Source organism: Pseudorca crassidens, chromosome 17, assembly GCF_039906515.1.
Source record: "Pseudorca crassidens isolate mPseCra1 chromosome 17, mPseCra1.hap1, whole genome shotgun sequence".
NCBI classification, from domain to species: domain Eukaryota; kingdom Metazoa; phylum Chordata; class Mammalia; order Artiodactyla; family Delphinidae; genus Pseudorca; species Pseudorca crassidens.
In genome coordinates this window covers 11,236,703-11,253,915 of record NC_090312.1, presented here as the reverse complement: position 1 = coordinate 11,253,915, position 17,213 = coordinate 11,236,703, and the positions used below count along the sequence as shown (strand labels likewise).

The 17,213-nt window shown below is 42.5% G+C and overlaps 1 protein-coding gene across 13 annotated transcripts in view; it reads right to left on the bottom strand.

The window, feature by feature from the left end:
- Positions 1–17,213, bottom strand: part of ASAP1 (ArfGAP with SH3 domain, ankyrin repeat and PH domain 1) — a 350,901-nt gene that overhangs the window by 67,685 nt on the left and 266,003 nt on the right. For all 13 annotated transcript variants that reach the window (XM_067711252.1, XM_067711247.1, XM_067711248.1 and 10 more), the window contains 4 exons: positions 12,009–12,084; positions 10,743–10,829; positions 5,470–5,570; positions 2,465–2,534 (listed from right to left, as the gene is read on the bottom strand). In XM_067711252.1, coding sequence (XP_067567353.1) covers positions 2,465–2,534; positions 5,470–5,570; positions 10,743–10,829; positions 12,009–12,084 — 334 coding nt within the window. The remainder of the gene's footprint in view (positions 1–2,464; positions 2,535–5,469; positions 5,571–10,742; positions 10,830–12,008; positions 12,085–17,213) is intronic.

Below are 17,213 nucleotides of genomic sequence, written 5' to 3'. Positions count from 1 at the left end.
CTGAGCCCCGGCTCCCTCATCTGTAAGATGGAGATAACAACCTCACCTCTAACTCAGGGTTGTTGAGGATTAAATGTTAGCACGCATTAATCAAGGCGCTGGTGGATGCCTGGCACGTGGTAAGCATTCCAAAAACATCAGCCACCAGGACGATGATGATGAGATGGGATGATAGCAGTGCTTTTGAAAAGTCAAAGTTAGATGGTGGGAATCTGCACTGTCACACAGGGCTAGAATGGAGACGGTTTCATCATCTATGGAATAGGAGTTAACAGAAGCTAATAATAATGTAAGACGGGCTGTGGTAATGTGCTCAGAGCAAGGAGTGCCCAGCCCAGGGTGTACACTCAGGAAGTGTTATCTATTCCCTTAAGTGGTTCTGATCTTGGATCATGTGGTCAGAAACCTTTACGACACAGCCTCACAAGTATTTTAATCACCAAAATAATGAGTAGGGTCAGTCCCTCCTTAGCCAACAAACCATTAAGCCCTCACAGAGGCTTTAAGAGTGAAATCCTAGCATTTGCCAGTTGTGGGACTTGGGCAAGACACTTAAACCCTCTTAATAACAGATTTATCTGGTAGCTTGTGGCAACAATTACATACGGTAATCTGTATAAAGCATTTTCTATAACTGGGCTCATAGTAAGTACTTACTTAATATCAACTAATGTTATTACTGTCAGAAGTTCTTCATAGGACTCATTTCCTAAGGTTAACTGTGTATGGAATTAAACATGAGCAGGTCAAAGTTATCTCATTTTCCACTTGTGTATCTTTGATGCCTAGTCCAGCACGTGGCTGAGTGGAAGCTTATTAAAACATTGCTGAATAAATGACTAACTGTTAGACAGCCTCAGTGATAATTACTAACTGATCTAAGTCTGCCAGCAGGATTTCTGGTATCAGATGGGTGGCTTGTCCCAACTGGCATGATAGTTAAAAATCTCAGCTGGGCTGTCTGAGGGAAGCTGAAGACCTCTGAGGAATCAGCCCAAGGTTTCTGCAGGAGGAAAAGGACAGAGATGACATAACTGCTCAAGTTGCATAAAGGCCAATAATTTTTAAGATGCAGGTATAAGCAACTACCTGGAAGGGTTTGGCCACAGGTGTGTACCGACCACATTGTGTCAAGGTCTGTTAAGGGGCTGAAGGGAGATGAACAGGACCTGATTAAGTGCCCTGGGGTGAGTGCAGCCTGGAAGGGGCGTAAGGCCCAATGCTAGACAGACCCAAGCCTGAGTTTCCAACTCTGCCAGTTACCAGCCAAGTCATGGTGCTTCTCTGTGCCTTATTTTCTTCGTCTGTGAAATGAAGATTCTAATACCACGTGGGCTGTGGGGAGGACTAAATGGAATAAACTTTATGAAGTATCTGGCGCGAGGAAGTGCTTAATAAGCGGCACTTTCTTTCCTCCTCCACAGAGGTAAATCTGAGCCAGTGTAATAAATGCTCATCCCTTGTTTCTACTATCCTGCTAGCAGTTAACTGCTTACAGAGCTGAAGAGTATCACTCGGCACGGGATACTGCACTCTAACTACAAGCCTCTCCAAGCTGGGGTCGCTGGGTTAAACTGCACGCACCTCTGTCAAGACTCTTGCTACACGTTGCTGTTTCCATTCCTACTTGTCACGTCTTTGCATCTTTAAGATTAAAAAAATTTTTTTCGCTGTTTTTAAAAGGGCAAAATAGTAATTCCCTGTCTTACTGCGCATGTCTCTGACTACCACCAAGACTGAGCCTTCCTGACAAGCACAGGGATTTTGTCGATACTGGAACTTTTAGCTGGAAATGGGTGATACGAAGCATAGAAATAAAAATTCTGATAGACTGTAAGTACAACTACATAATATATAGGTATACAACAATCTGAAGGGAAACAGAACGTAAATGTTAGTAACCTGGCTTTATCATTTTCCACTTTCTATTAGACTGCCTTTATTCCTAAAATAAGGGGAGCCATAATTGAGGAAATTCCAGTATTCCGCTGTTTTATTTATATATGTTTTAATCCTTTAGCATACTGAGGGGCTTTTTGAGTAATTTAAATAAATAGTAACAATAAAAAAAAAGATTGAACAGTGTAACACGTATTGTTTCATTCCCTACATTACCTTTTCATGTATAGAACACAACACCCTCTGCCATCTTTATAATTCAGAAAACTTTAGGTTTTTCAGAACAACCAGTAATACTTTCTCAAAGATGAGATTATAAAATAAAAGAGTACCTGATTCAGTTTGAGGGAGCAGAAGACAAAAAGTTGTGGCGGCGCAAGAGATGAAGCAGGAAGAAAGGACCAATTTCTTTTGTAAAGGAATATCCTAACCCCCCTGACCTAATCCATACATTAAAGGCACCTGGGGAAATTTTCACGGCTGGTTACAGCACGTGTTTGCTTTCCAGTCCACGTGGCCAGAAGGCATCACAGACACAGCTTGGTAAATTACCAGACACACTTACTGTGGCGTGGGAGATGGTCAGAATCCCGTTCTTGACGGAGCACTTCCGTCTCTGCCACACTTTCCGGATCCTAAGGAGGGAGTCAAACACAAGCTGATACAGTACCTGGTTCACGTAACTATCATAACATAGTTATTTTGCATAACAGTCATTACCAAAAAACCCCAACCCCAAACCAAAAACCACACAAACCAGAAAATTTTGGTTGCCTTTTATTATCCCAGGTGGAGGGTAATTCAGACTAGTGGGCAGGCACAAGGATGCTCATTATAGCATCGTTTTCGATAGTGAAAATGGGAAACAACAGAAACAACAGAAATCTAATAGGAGGAATGAATAAGTGATTATAGTTACATTCATACTACAGAGTATTATTATGTAGGAGTTTAAAAGAAGAAAACAACTACATATGTGCAGACCTACATAAACAGATTTCTAAAGCACACCGTTGATTGAAAAAGCAAGCTGCTTTAAGATAATTCTGGTATCATCTAATTATGTTAAAATTTCAGGCCTATAAAACAGCACTCTAAGTTTTCTACAGGCATATACATATATGTATAAACATATTTCCTTCGTTATCACCTGTCTCCCTGTTGAGAATGTAAGCTCTATAATGATAAGGACTTTCAATGTTATAGTTTCAATGTTATCGTCCCAGTGTCTACAACAGGGCCTGGCATGTAGGACTCCCAGAAGACATCTGTTGAATGCATGGGAAGAATGATGAGCAAAACTGACAGTGATCCCAGAAATGTGTAGGAGAAATAGTTGCAATTTTAACAAACAAATTAAAACAAAATGAAAATCGACATGTCTTAGATAAAGCCAAGCAGCACACACCCACAATCAGAAAACAAGAAACTTTCTTTTAAAGGATGATAATTAGTAAAGCAAATAATCAAGATTCTACTTACTTACTGTGAAACAGAATCATTTGTTCAAGCAACAGAAAGACGGCAAGTGTGGAAGGACCAGGGGAGAAAATGGCCCAAATGAGGCTGGAGAGAGAGGTGGGGAATGGCTTTGGGAACAGCCCAACGTGCTGTGTGGAGATGAACCAGAGAAGCGACGAGTGAGTGACAGAGAGACCAGTTAGGAGGCCACCAAAATAGTCCAGGAGAGGTGACCGTGCTCATCTGAGAGCAGGGCAGCAGAGGCAGCAAGTCATGTATAACTTGTCGTTATTGGGTTGGCCAAAAGGTTCGTTCGGTTTTTCCCATAAGATGGTTCTAGTAGCATAGGATGGCTCTAGTAGCAGAAGATGGCTCTAGTAGCATAGGATGGCTCTAGTAGCATAAGATGGCTCTAGTAGCAGAAGATGGCTCTAGTAGCACTTAGTTGTCTTTAACTTCATTGGAAACAGTTTTGTTAGACTGCATGTGACAGCTGTCATATCAGCATGCATTTAAAAAAAGACTTATCAAAAGTGGTGAATTTTTGTGTGGCCATTTTAATATTGAAGATGGAAGAAACAAAGCAACATTTTCGGCATATTATGCTTTGTTATTTCAAGAAAGGTAAAAATGCAACTGAAACGCAAAAGAAGATCTGTGCAGTGTGTGGAGAAGGTGCTGCGACTGATCGAATGTGTCAAAAGTGGTTTGCGAAGTTTCGTGCTGCAGATTTCTCGCTGGACGATGCTCCACTGTCGGGTAGACCAGTTGAAGTTGACAGTGATCAAATCGAGAGATGAATCGAGAACAATCAACATTATACCATATGGGAGACAGCCGACATACTCAAAATATCCGTATCAAGGCTTGAAAATCATTTGCACCAGCCTGGTTACGTGAATCATTTTGATGCTTGGGGTTCCACATAAGATAAGTGAAAAAAACCTTCTTAACCGTATTTCTACATGTGATTCTCTACTTAAATGTAATGAAAACATTCCGTTTTTGAAATAAATTGTGATGGACAATGATAAGTGGATACTGTACAATCGTGTGGAATGGAAGAAATCATGGGGCAAGCAAAATAAACCGCCAACAACCACACCAAAGGCCAGTCTTCATCCAAAGAAGGTTGTGTTGTGTATATGGTGGGACTGAAAGGGAGTCCTCTATTACGACCTTCTTCCGGAAAACCAAACGATTAATTCCAACAACTACTGTTCCCAATCAGACCGACTGAAAGCAGCACTTGATGAAAAGTGTTTGGAATTAGTCAACAGAAAACGCATAACCTTCCACCAGGATAACGCAAGACCGCATGTTTCTTTGATGACCAGGCAAAATCTGTTACAGCTTGGCTGGGAAGTTCTGATTCATCCTCTGTATTCACCAGACATTGCACCTTCAGATTTCAATTTATTTAGGTCTTTACAAAATTCTCTTAATGGAAAAAACTTCAATCCCTGGAAGACTGTAAAAGGCATCTGGAACAGCTCTTTGCTCAAAAAGATACAAAGTTTCGGGAAGATGGAATTATAAAGTTGCCTGAAAAATGGCAGAAGGTAGTGGAACAAAAGGGTGAATACGTTGTTTAATAAAGTTCTTGGTGAAAATGAAAAATGTGTCTTTTATTTTTACTTACAAACCAAAGGCACTTTTTGGCCCACCCAATAGAAACGGAAGAGCTTGTCGTCAGGCTGGCTGTGATGCAAGAGGAAAGAGCGGAGTCAAGGTTGACTCTCAAGGTTGGGGTCTGCGCGGCCAGGGGGGCATCTGGCAGAGAAAACCACAGTGGAAAAACCAGAGAGGTGGGCGAGCATGCAGTCGGCGAGCCGTGTGCTCAAGTCCGACTCAGTGCCTGCGTTCCTCAAATTGCACGTCGCAAGTCGCAGGTGCCACTCAGGGACCACAGAACAACTACTGCTGCTTCTGAAGACAGCAGGTTACATCTCAGCCTTACTGAGGAAAGCAGTGTGCTAAAGGTCTGAAGCTGGTGCACTGGAAACCTTGTAAGTACGTTTCCCTGAGAGGCTGGGACAGGTTCCTAGGTTCCTAACACCTGTAAGTATGCTAAGCGCACACAGGACCCCAGGCCGGCGGTATACGTACCCATCGCTTTTCTTCAGTAGGTACCCCTTCTTCTCACTGCCATACTCCTTGTTGCCCTGGAGCTGATGCATGCTGTATCCTCCTTGCCGGCTCTGGGAATCCTAGAAAGGAGAAACCACAGATCAGACAAATGCCGGAGACAGTTCTCAAACCCTTGACTCTATTCTGCCACGGAGCCTTTGCCTGTTGGTCTGGAGCTAAGAGAACTGTGAACTTCTGAGAGCTGTCGGGTCCTTGTCCTTATTCTAGAGGCGGAAACTGGGCAGGCAAGCAACTGCCAGCGTCACAAGCAAGTTCGAGGCCGAGCTGAGGCCTGGGGTGGAGATCTCCTACTTCTAGTTCAGAAGCCAGCTCGAATTCAAACGAACAGTGCAGCGACAGACTGGTCTATGACTCAAACCAGTCTACACTGGCAGCAGAGGTGAGCACAGGAAGGGCTGGAGGAACCGAAGCGGGCCACAAGACAAGCTCATGCATCCCGAGAGATCTTCTTTCAGGTACTCCTCCTCTGCCTCACATGTTCTGCTTAAATACCCCCAAAGGAAAGTACACCTCCTCTGTGAGGAACTAAGAATTGCTATAAAATTCTTGTTTTGTAACTTACTAGTGCTCTGCAAAAATATACCTATAACCATGCTTTTAATTTAAAAAGATGACTTTAAGGCAGGGAAAAGTGTATGGCGTGGTGACAGGGTAACAAAGGCTGACAGAACAACACGGACACAAACAAGCTTGATTTAACATCCACTGAGGCTCCCCCTTGTTTCTAAAGACTGCATGACCAGACGCAGCCATTACACTGTGGAAATGCAAGAAACAAACTAACAATGCCGAACTGTAGAACGAGAACACGGGGCTTTAGACGCAGAGGTACGACAATACATTCTCACAGAAAGCATTGACTTACTCTCCTAGACTTCGATCAGGAAGGGCAAAAGCAAGAGAAAAAAAGGCAGAACAGTTGAAAATAGTTAATTGCATTGACAGTCTTATTGTCTATAATTTAAGCACTTTTTGTAACACACAGAGAAAACATCATTGTGAAGATAATTAATATCAGATTTCTCTCTCACGCACGCCCTTTAGAGTCATGATAAACTTTGGGTGATGGGACAATAAAATATCTTTATCAAGTTTCATTTCAGGTCATTTGAGAACAGAAAAAAAAGCCGAATGGAAGAACATGAGGCACACATTTCACCAGGACTGAAGGGCTGACAAACCTCCAAGTGTGTGTGTGTAAAGGGAATCAACACCTCGGTGAAACCCAGGTCATTACGTAGAAAATCTAAGAAGAGCAACAAATTGTAAGAAGATCCTTTCTTTTCCAAGTGAAGAGAATTTAATAAAAATATCCAGTTCACAAGCTGCAGCTCGATGGTGAAGAGACAGAAAGCGGAGGCAGCCATTATTTACTGACGGCTTGTGCACGGCCCGCCTTCCAGGCCAGGATGGCCTCTTTCTGGCATTCAGGATCCTCTGGACCAAACAGCATGTGCTCGGTGAATGCATATTAATGTTAATAATAGCTGCAGGAAAATCTGCAGGACAGCGCACCTCTGTAGGGCTAGTCTACACGTGATGAGTTCACCGTTCAAAAGCACGCCCCGAACACTCCCTGAAAACCAGGCGGGGTGAACATGCTGAGGACACTGGGACACAGCCCATCTCAGAGACGGAAGCTCCCCCTCGGAACCCACACCGTCCTGCTCTCGCGTGTAGGTGCAGCTGAGAGCTAAGCGCACGCTGTACCAGGCAAGTTGACTCAAACGAAAGAGGTTACAAACTCTATTCATTTTCTTAATCTGAGTAATTTCTTTGCCTTTAACTGGCCAGATTCCCTCCAGCTGAAACATCTCATCGGACAAGTTTAATCACCTGGGGAGAAGTGGGGTGTAGGAATCTTGAAAAATTCCCCTCCGTGTTTACTTTTAACCAGGGTCCACAGCCTTGAACTCAGAGTAATTTGGCCCACTCTGCCCTCCCTGACAGGTACTTTCTGGATGGAACTATGACCAAGGACCTGTACCACACACCAAGTAGGCAGAGATAGCCTGCCTCTACCAGTGCCTCTAGTGACAGCCCTCAATACAACAGTAGTGACACATGGGATTTTTTCAAGGAGGCAGCAATGTGGCCATAATACTAATAAAGAACAATCAGGATAGAAAACTAGATCAGGTGGTAGAGGCCTGAGCCGTGGGACAAAATAAGAGGCCAGGATAAATGAAATCCACAGAGCTCCTGCTTTAACCCAATGAAATCACATGAAAATCACTTAACTATCAACCTGGAGTTAGGGATCTTTGCCATAGCTATACCTCTCCAGAACATTAAAGGCAAAATCTAAAATCTCCTTGATATCAATTCTCATTAAGTTAATTCTCTTCCTTGGAACGCTTTTCTTTGAACTAAACTTCCCTTTATCTGCCCACATAATTCCTATCTGTCTGAACGCTTTAAAACTATGCACCTCTCATCTTAACTGGTTTGCTAACCTTTAAAATAACAGCCTAAATTTTGGGGTTTTTTAAAAATAATTTTTACTGGAATATAGTCAATTTACAATGTTGAAAGCCTAAGTTAAAAAAATAAAAGTATTTACCTTTTTAAAAAAATAAGGATTCAGATGCTGACAGCTTATGAAAACTATTATAGTCTGTAAACTTACTACTAAGACATTCCTTACATATATTTACGACTAGCCTAAATTAACTTTCAATTCTGAATAACAAACAGATTGAGTAGACCTTGCTTTATATCAGACAAATGTGGTTTTAAAGGTGGATAAAGTGGCTGATGCCTAGGCTTTGACCTCAGAAGCCGATTCCACTAAACCAAGCAGGAAGAAGCAGTGATTCAGAGGTAGCGTCAACAATCCTAAATTAACTAGTAATGAGTTTTATGGCCTAAGAAAGTCACACAAATGATTGTCTCTGTCCTTGGAGAAATGAGGGCTTAGCAGGGCACTCCAGATAAAGGAAAAGAGGATTCTCTTTTTTGAGAAAATAAACCTTGGAGAATTGGTAACACTTAATAAATAAACAAAATAAAACACAACTGAAGGAATGAAATAGGTTCTGAATCCTTTGAAAGCACAATAGAAATCAATGTGTACTGAGGAAAGAGAAATGCAAACGCGAAACTCACTTCAGGTAAACAATTGAAAACTCAAATAGTGAACTTAAAATAAAACCTTGGCAAAAATCCATGATGTGAGTCAAGATGTAAACTATAGAATGAAACTACAGTATTATTTTTTAGTTCAATTTCCCATTCTCTATTAGCAGTACAAATTACTTTACTTTCTTATTAGACAACCTTATTAACATATAAAACGCATTATTAAGGAGTAAAACCTCAAATCTTTTAAAACTGCAAGCAATTAACACCCTCATTGACTTAATGGGTTATAAATGTTTCTGGCATCCAAATTAAAACTAAACCTCTATTTATAGAAGCTTCAAATTTCTAAGGTAAGGTATGAATGGAGTGGGCAAAAAATTCCTTCTGTTTCATCTTACTAAATATTTATTGAGTAGTTCTGGGGTGCCAGGCAATGTACTGGATACTGTGAAAGGAGAGGTGAGTAAAACACAGATAGTTTGCAAACTATGATGAGCTACTGAGACTCAAATAAAAAGATGAAGTTTTGGGAATGACTTATGGATAGCACCATTAAAAATAAAATATTTTCAACCCTAAAAACAGTTTCTACTAAAAATCCAAAGATCCTACTTAGAGCTCAAATTCTTTTTTTTAAAATTTACTACTTTTAATATAATTTAATTGTGCTTATATAATTTTTTTTTACATCTTTACTGGAGTATAATTGCTTTACAATGGTGTGTTAGTTTCTGCTGTATGTGGGTACACAGCCCACATACCTCCCTGCCCGCTGATGCCTACTATACACCTCCCTGCCCACAGGTCAGCAGGCACTCAGTGTCACAGGGCTACAGACCCCTCTCGCTGTACGAAGACCCAACGTGTACATAAAACTGGTTCTGGGGGGCAGGAGGGTAGAGGGCTATAATCGCTCAGTCTAGAGAACCCTCAAGATTGCTTTAACATTAGTGTTGCTGGAGCAGGGCTTCCCATGTTTGAGGGGGTTTGCTTTGTTTTTGTCTTGGACTCATGAACCCCTTTTGGAAATTTTAGGGATTTACAGATAGTTTGCAATTGTGAGATAATATGATGAGGAACTGACATATGAAAAATGCTGTATTTTGTGTGATTATGATTAAATATTGCATTTAAATACTGCACTTAAATTGAATCCATAATAAATTCGTAACATAAACAGGCAAATGTTTACCTTCTCCCATGCAACAAATGGTGCTCACTATTTAATGTACCCTTCATATGAAGTCCATTCCCTTTAGTGTGTATCCAAGGTTCTCCACAATCCGGTCTGGGTTTTCACCTCAGAAGCGGCATCTCTCACTCCTCCACCCACCCTGCCCCAAGCTGCTGTGCCCTGCTGAATGTGCCGGGCAGCTTCTCACTCCTGGGACTCTTTGTTTCCTCTCTTTCTCAGCACACCTCCTCCCAATCTCTGTCTTACAGCATCAATACCGCTTTAGGTCCGGCCACTTGTTCACATGGCTGACTCTATTACCTACTAGACAATGAGATCCTTGACAGAAGGGACTCAAGCTTAATGCCTAGAAGAGTTGCCAGCACACAGTAAGTATTCATTAGATGTTTGACCAAACAAATGAACAGGTGAGATTAATAATTAAGCATTTGTATTGCATTAATCTAACACCTACCATGCACCGTATAACTCCATTTCAGCATCCAAAGACTATCTCAACCTTAATATTCCTAACTGTGGGGCAAAACCTCTATAGGAATCTGTATCAAAATATTTCTCTATTTCTCTGGCAAAATGAGACAGCCCCTTTTGGCTGTCTGGAAAAACAGGGATGATCTAAGAGGAACTGAGGTATGTACATCAACACCTGGGAGGGTGTTCTTCTGAAGCACACACCTTAAAGGCAGGATGGAAAACCTGGTCATGGAGCTGGGGGTGAGGGTTATCTTTTTTTATAAGGAGGGAACAGGAGCCCAAAGACCGTTCCTACTGTGTTTCATACGATAGGTACGCACTGTGTCTTATGTCTCATCTGCGCCTCCCTTCCCTCCCCCCCACCGCCCCCGGCAGGAAGTCCTCACTATGCTTGTTCTGCAGATCAGGAAACACAAAAGCTATCACAAGCGGCCCTGCTTACACGGTTAGCCCTGCTGGAAACACACAGATCACCTACTTCTTTCTGATCAAGTTGAAGGGAGGATTTTATTAAGTCTCGGAGTGCAGTCAGCTGTTTCTTTTCTTCATCCTGGGTCTGTTTTATCTATGAGAGAAAAACAGTTCTTCTATCACTTATCTCTCATACATTTATGAGCAGAGTTTAATTCATCCAAATGTATACTACTCATCAAACAATTCAATTATATAGTCGATTTCCTTATTAAAGTCCTTCACACGGTCTCATTTTTGATATGAGAGGCACAATTTTCTCATCTTCTTAAAGTACCAGTGAGTTTTGAAATTAGTAAATAATGCAACATGCTTCCTTATTAAATAATACACCTAGGCTAGACAATGAGCTCTGAAGGACTATTTTAAACAAAGGTTAAGAAATAACATTGAGTTATTTGCTTCTGGTATTTCAAAGGGTGGCAGTGGAAATATCAATACCACGACGTGACTGAATGGGCCAGCAGACAATCCTGAGAATGACCAGAATCCCAAGAGCTAATGAAAGCTTACATGAAGGGAAGGGATTGGTGCTGCTTTTCTTATTAATCACTTGGAACTTAACTGCAACCTGAACCATGTTAACTTTTCAAAGAAAAATCAGAAAAGTTCTATTAGAATATAAGGTATCATGTGTAACTCTAAAACCTTATTTGAACACATGTATCAATAGTTACACTCCTAAAATATATACTTTTAATATTATTCACTGCCAAGCGGTTCATGAAGAACAAACTTGAGATTTCTCAGATGCAATTAGTTTTTTTCTCAAAAAAGTTTTCCTCTTGATTTTCCTATTCTAAAAGCAAAACCTAGATAGTAGGGGAAAAAAGGAGAGGAAATATAAAACGAACAAGCAAGCAAAAAAAAAAAAAAAAATTCATAAACCTGCTTACTCAGAGACAGTCACTTAATTTTTTTCCTTCCAGGATAAAAATTTCCTGACCAAAGGGCACTCATAATGTGCTGCTACTGAACCCAGCACGGAGAGCCATTCAGAATCAATGGCTATCCATCTACTCCCTGCCCTGCTCCACCTAGGTCCCAGAAACTACTCTGGAATATCTGACAAGTGATGATGTCTCTGAGTTAAACCAGAAAAACAAAACAAAACAAACCACAAAAACAACATTTACTGGCCCTAGATTTATGCTGACACATCACTTCACCTTGTCTTCTTTTTTCTTTAACGCTCTTCTAATACAGATTTCAGATTTACTGATATTTATCTATAAAAGCAAGTTAAAGTGCAGGTATTTTGTAAAGAACTTACATTATATAAATCAGCAGCCAGTTTTTCAATGTACTGTTTCAATTTATCAGCTGTCTTCAAGCCATCTTGAAAGAAACTACAATGGAAAACATCAGAGATTTATCAGCAGTATGAAAAGAGAAATGAATCATAATTACCTGAAAAATCTGAAAATTTTCATAGATACGTATTTACTCTCTACCCATATATCTATACGAAACACTTATAAAACTAATTTCAGTATTTTATAAAGATGGACCAATAACAAACTACAGGCACAATTTGACATGTGCTAGCAGGTGTCACATGGACACTGCAGATAACAGCTACATCTCCAACCCACTGAGTCATACACAGAACAATTCTTCCTGGTTGTGCCATATTTGAATTCGAAAGAGACAGAGAGACACGTTTGCCAGTGGAATATCATGAAGTCTGACTGGATACTAACGAGAGAAATAAAGGCCGGAGGACAGTCAGCAGGGGTTCTTCCAGTTTCCAAAAGATCCCTGGGTCCCTACACACTTGAAACACAGGATGCTGAATCAGTGGTACGGACTGCGGATTCGGAAAGTGCTCTCCTACCACACACGTTAAGAAGGGGGTGTCATCTCACCCTGAACTGGCAACAAGCACTGACGTCTGCTGAGCGACCATCACCTGATGCCTCATTTCATCTACACCCTCACAGCAACCCGAACGAGCGGGTAAGTACCTCAAGTCTCTCCTCCATCCCAAAGGAGGAGCTGAGGCCCAGAGCGAGGGCGGAACTTGCCCAAGCTGCTCACGCAACTAGTAAGTGTCAGAAGTGGGATCAGGTCCAGGTGCCGACACCCCCGCTCTCACTACCAAGTGACGCGATTTCTTGTCTGAGCGCTTCCACTCAGGAGCCCCGTTTGTGTCTGTGTTCAGAATGTCCTCCACCCTGCTGGAAGCTTCTTTAACCTCCACGGCAGATTATTTCTTAATGCACGTCACCTGCGCTGCTTTCGCCCCAGGAAAGGAAGAGGTCCTTGAGGACGAGGATGGTCTCTCATCCCCACACCATAATGGGCCCAGCACAGAACAGCAGATGCTCACTTAGAAGGTAAGAATGAAGCACGACTAAGAATTTTAGGGGCACATTTTGGGATCCATGTATATCCTTCTAGCTTAACATGTACACTCAATGGTAACAATACATCCTTGTCAGAACTGGCCTTCAAAGTGATTAGTGAAATTCTACAAGTTCCAAAGTTTTTTAAGGTTCATATCTTTAGCAGAGAACCCTTACTGAAATAAAGGTTTCATGTAATCAAGCTACATGTAAATTCTCATCTACTAACATTCAGGTTTTCATCACTGCCTTTAGGGATGAAAGTTGAACTTCTTGGTACAAAATTGAGTCACTTCTATGTTCTGGCCCCTGAAGATCTTTCTGGTTTTTATCTCCTACCATTTTCCCCTTAAAAATTCTGGCCTCCTGCCATGCTCCATTATTTCTAGTTGCTCCCCCAGCCTTCACATATGCTGTTCCCGTTGCCTGAAATGCCCTTCCCCACTATTACGTGCCTCAAAGTCTCTCATTCTATCCTGGCTCAGCTCAGCTGCTACCTCCCCAGGCGGCTTTCCCCAGCCTTTCTAGTCAAGGGGATGGCATCTTTGAGCACTTGCTTGTGCCCAGGCCTAAGTGGCAACCCTAGAGCAGCTGACAATGTTCTGCACAAAGCAGACCATCCAAAAGCATTAACCTGAACCAGCCTCTTCTACATCCAGGAAGGAGTGTCTGCCAAGGACACAGCAGTACGGCTAAAAAGTTAACCACAGCAAAACTCATTTTAATCTCTGATACTGTACTTCATTTCTGGAGAAAGGGCTTGAAAGTAGGACACCTGATGGATGCTGTCAGGACTTCTTACAGCAGGAAAAACAAGGGCATTGGGATGAGATGATGATGGCCTAGGCTGCGGCTCTGGGACTTACCCTCTATGGGACGCTGGCAAGTCACTAAACTTCTGCCCGTGTTACTGGTATTAAAGGGGATGAATAATACAGATAAGACACACAAAATGACTCAGCAAGGTGCTGGGCAGTTAGGATGTGCTCAGTAAATGTTGCTTTTCTTCCCTGGAGCCGCAGAGGTTTACCATGTTACTTCTTTCTCAGAGGGATACAGATTCTTCGAAGATACTTTTGTAAAGGTGTTTCATTTTCACTTTCAACACGAAGGGAATTTAATCATCACGTTAAAAAAAAAAAAAGTGAGTTTAAACGAGAATGCTCTAGATCTGTGTTTTCCAATACGGTGTTTTCCACGAGCCACATGTAACCAATTTAGTTAAAATTAAGTAAATTTAAAATCCGGTTCCTGAAGTCTCACAGCCACATGTCAAGTGCTCAGCAGCCAAGTGTGGCTGGCGGGTACCATGTGAGACAACAAAGAATATCAACACTTCCGTCATTTCAGAAAGTTCTACTGGACAGTGCTGCTCGACATCAAGAATAAGCAAACAGATCTGAACAGCATGCAAGGCATGTTATAAAACATACATTTGAGGGCTTCTCTGGTGGCGCAGTGGTTGAGAATCCGCCTGCCAACGCAGGGGACACGGGTTCGAGCCCTGGTCTGGGAAGATCCCACATGCCGCGGAGCAACTGGGCCCGTGAGCCATGACTACTGAGCCTGCGCGTCTAGAGCCTGTGCTCCGCAACGAGAGAGGCCGCGACAGTGAAAGGCCCGCGCACCGTGATGAAGAGTAGCCCCCGCTCGCCGCAACTAGAGAAAGCCCTCGCACAGAAATGAAGACCCAACACAGCCAAAAATAAATAATAAATAAATAAATAAATAATTTAAAACATACATTTGATGGAGAAAGAGTGCACTGTTTTACTTTGAGATGGTGTTGATAAAAATGGGAAGTTCTCTACCAGCAGTGAAAGCAAACTGGAAGGGGGGGCAAATTCCTAACAATTAAAGGCTGAAGAAAGACGCAAAAAGTCGATTTGCCTATAGTTAAATTCTTCCAAACATTACAAGAAAACTCAGTGCAATGAAGAATTATTTTAATCTATGGTATGATCCATTTTTGTAAACAAATCATATATGTAAATCCAGTAATCTTCTGAGATTATGTTTTTTTCTCCCCCCCTCTTTTTCATTAACTCCATTTTCTAAATATTTTCTAAGAAAAGATCATGTTACTCAGGCAGGACAAAATTTAAAAATCGACACTTAGCCTGGGAGAACAGGCTGAGTATAGCCCCTCTCAGATGGTTATTTTAGGGCCCCTCTCAAATGGTTATTTTAGGGCCAACGTCTAGCGTCGCGTGGGAAGCAGGAGCGGGGCTGGGGGATTGCAGGGCAACAACACACCTGCCAGTCCTTAGCGATGCCACAAAGGCCAACAGGCTGCCAACCACACCGTCCCTCTGGGGAGCCCCTGGCCCCCACCCATGCTTGATTCTCCCACCTACTGGCCAGCCGGGACTCAAAGCCACAACCTCCCACTGGGGGCACCCGCTTCTCTGTTCCCTTCCTCCCTCTCTTTGAGCTGGTTCTGGTTCAGTGGAAGCGTGTGGGCTTAGGAGTCATAAAACATACCGTTATTTTGGCTCTAAACCTGACCGTATGTATAACCTCAGGCAGGTCATTGACCTTGTCTGACTACGGGCATGCTTATCTCCAAATGTGGTCATTTTCTAGCTTCCAGGGGCATCAGATGAGCTATTACAGATAAAGTGTTCTGTTCACTGAAAAGGGAAGCACAGGTGTCAGTTCTGATGACATATGACTCAACCTGAACATGGACGATTTGCCGACAAAAGGGGAAATTACCTCATGACATCCCACTTGTCCCGTGGCCAGTCTCTCCGTAAATTACTGAAATAATTTGGAAAACAGGCGATGATGCAGTAATAATAATGGCAGCTGGGAGGTATTTACTGAGTAGTTACTGAGTATTTACTCTGTGCCGGTCACTCACCATGATGCCTACATAATTCACGGAATACCCCTTTTTAAAGGTCTCATTACAGTCTAACAGAAGAAGGTAATTATTATTATTAACCTGTAAGACAGATAAGGAAAACAGGCCCAGAGAGGTCAAGTGGGTTGTCTAGGGTCATCTAGTCACTGAGTGCAGAGCTGGGATTTGAGTATAAGTCTTCTGATCTCTAGAGCAAAGGTAATTAAAAAATAAGACTGATCTGGGTCCAAATCCTGGCTCTCCCACTGAATAACTGCATAATCTCTGGAGCCCTGCGCCACAGTGTCCTTATACAGGAAATGGAGAGAATCGCATGGACCTTGGAGAGTTCTTGTGAGCACTGGAAAATGTTTTTAAAATGCCAGGCACAGAGAAGCAGCTCAATACATGCCGGCCACTGGCCAGCGAAATGGGCTTCATCGTTTCTCTCACCTTAGGGACACAGCAGGACTGGTTCATTTTGTAAAGAAGCAGCTTGAAAGAAATATGACCATATTTTAATGACACTGGGTGCCAGAGAAAGACAAGCTGCCAACGGATGGGCGGAGTGACCCTCACATTTACACTGACGAGCTGGAACACACCTGCCAGCTGCAGAAAGCAAGCTCAGGAGTGTCTGACACTGTCACCCACCATCAGGCAGGACACATCCTCCTGAGAACAAACAAGAACCTTCTCCATCCTGAGAGAGTTGCTACGTACTTCACTTCCTTCTTAAGTCACTCTAAGCAATGACGGGGAAGGAAAACACTATATTCGTCCTGCTTTTAATTTAAAAGAAAGAGAGACCAGAAAGTCTCCCTGATACCCCTTTATCACATGTTCTGCTTGGCTTAGGAAGAGGTATTACTTGGCCAAAAGCTGAAAGATTCAGAGAGCATTACATTATTTTCAAAAGAAGTTAGGGGGCTTCCTTGGTGGTGCAGTGGTTAAGAATCCGCCTGCCGATGCAGGGGACACGAGTTCGAGCCCAGGTCCGGGAAGACCCCACATGCTGCAGAGCAACTAAGCCCGCATGGGCCCCAACTACTGAGCCTGCACTCTAGAGCCCGTGAGCCACAACTACTGAGCCCATGAGCCGCAACTACTGAAGCCCACGCGCCTAGAGCCGGTGCTCTGCAACAAGAGAAGCCACCACAATGAGAAGCCCGCGCACCACAATGAAGAGTAGCCCCTGCTCGCTGCAACTAGAGAAAGCCCGCGCGCAGCAACAAAGACCCAACGCGGCCAAAAATAAATAAATAAAATTAATTAATTAATT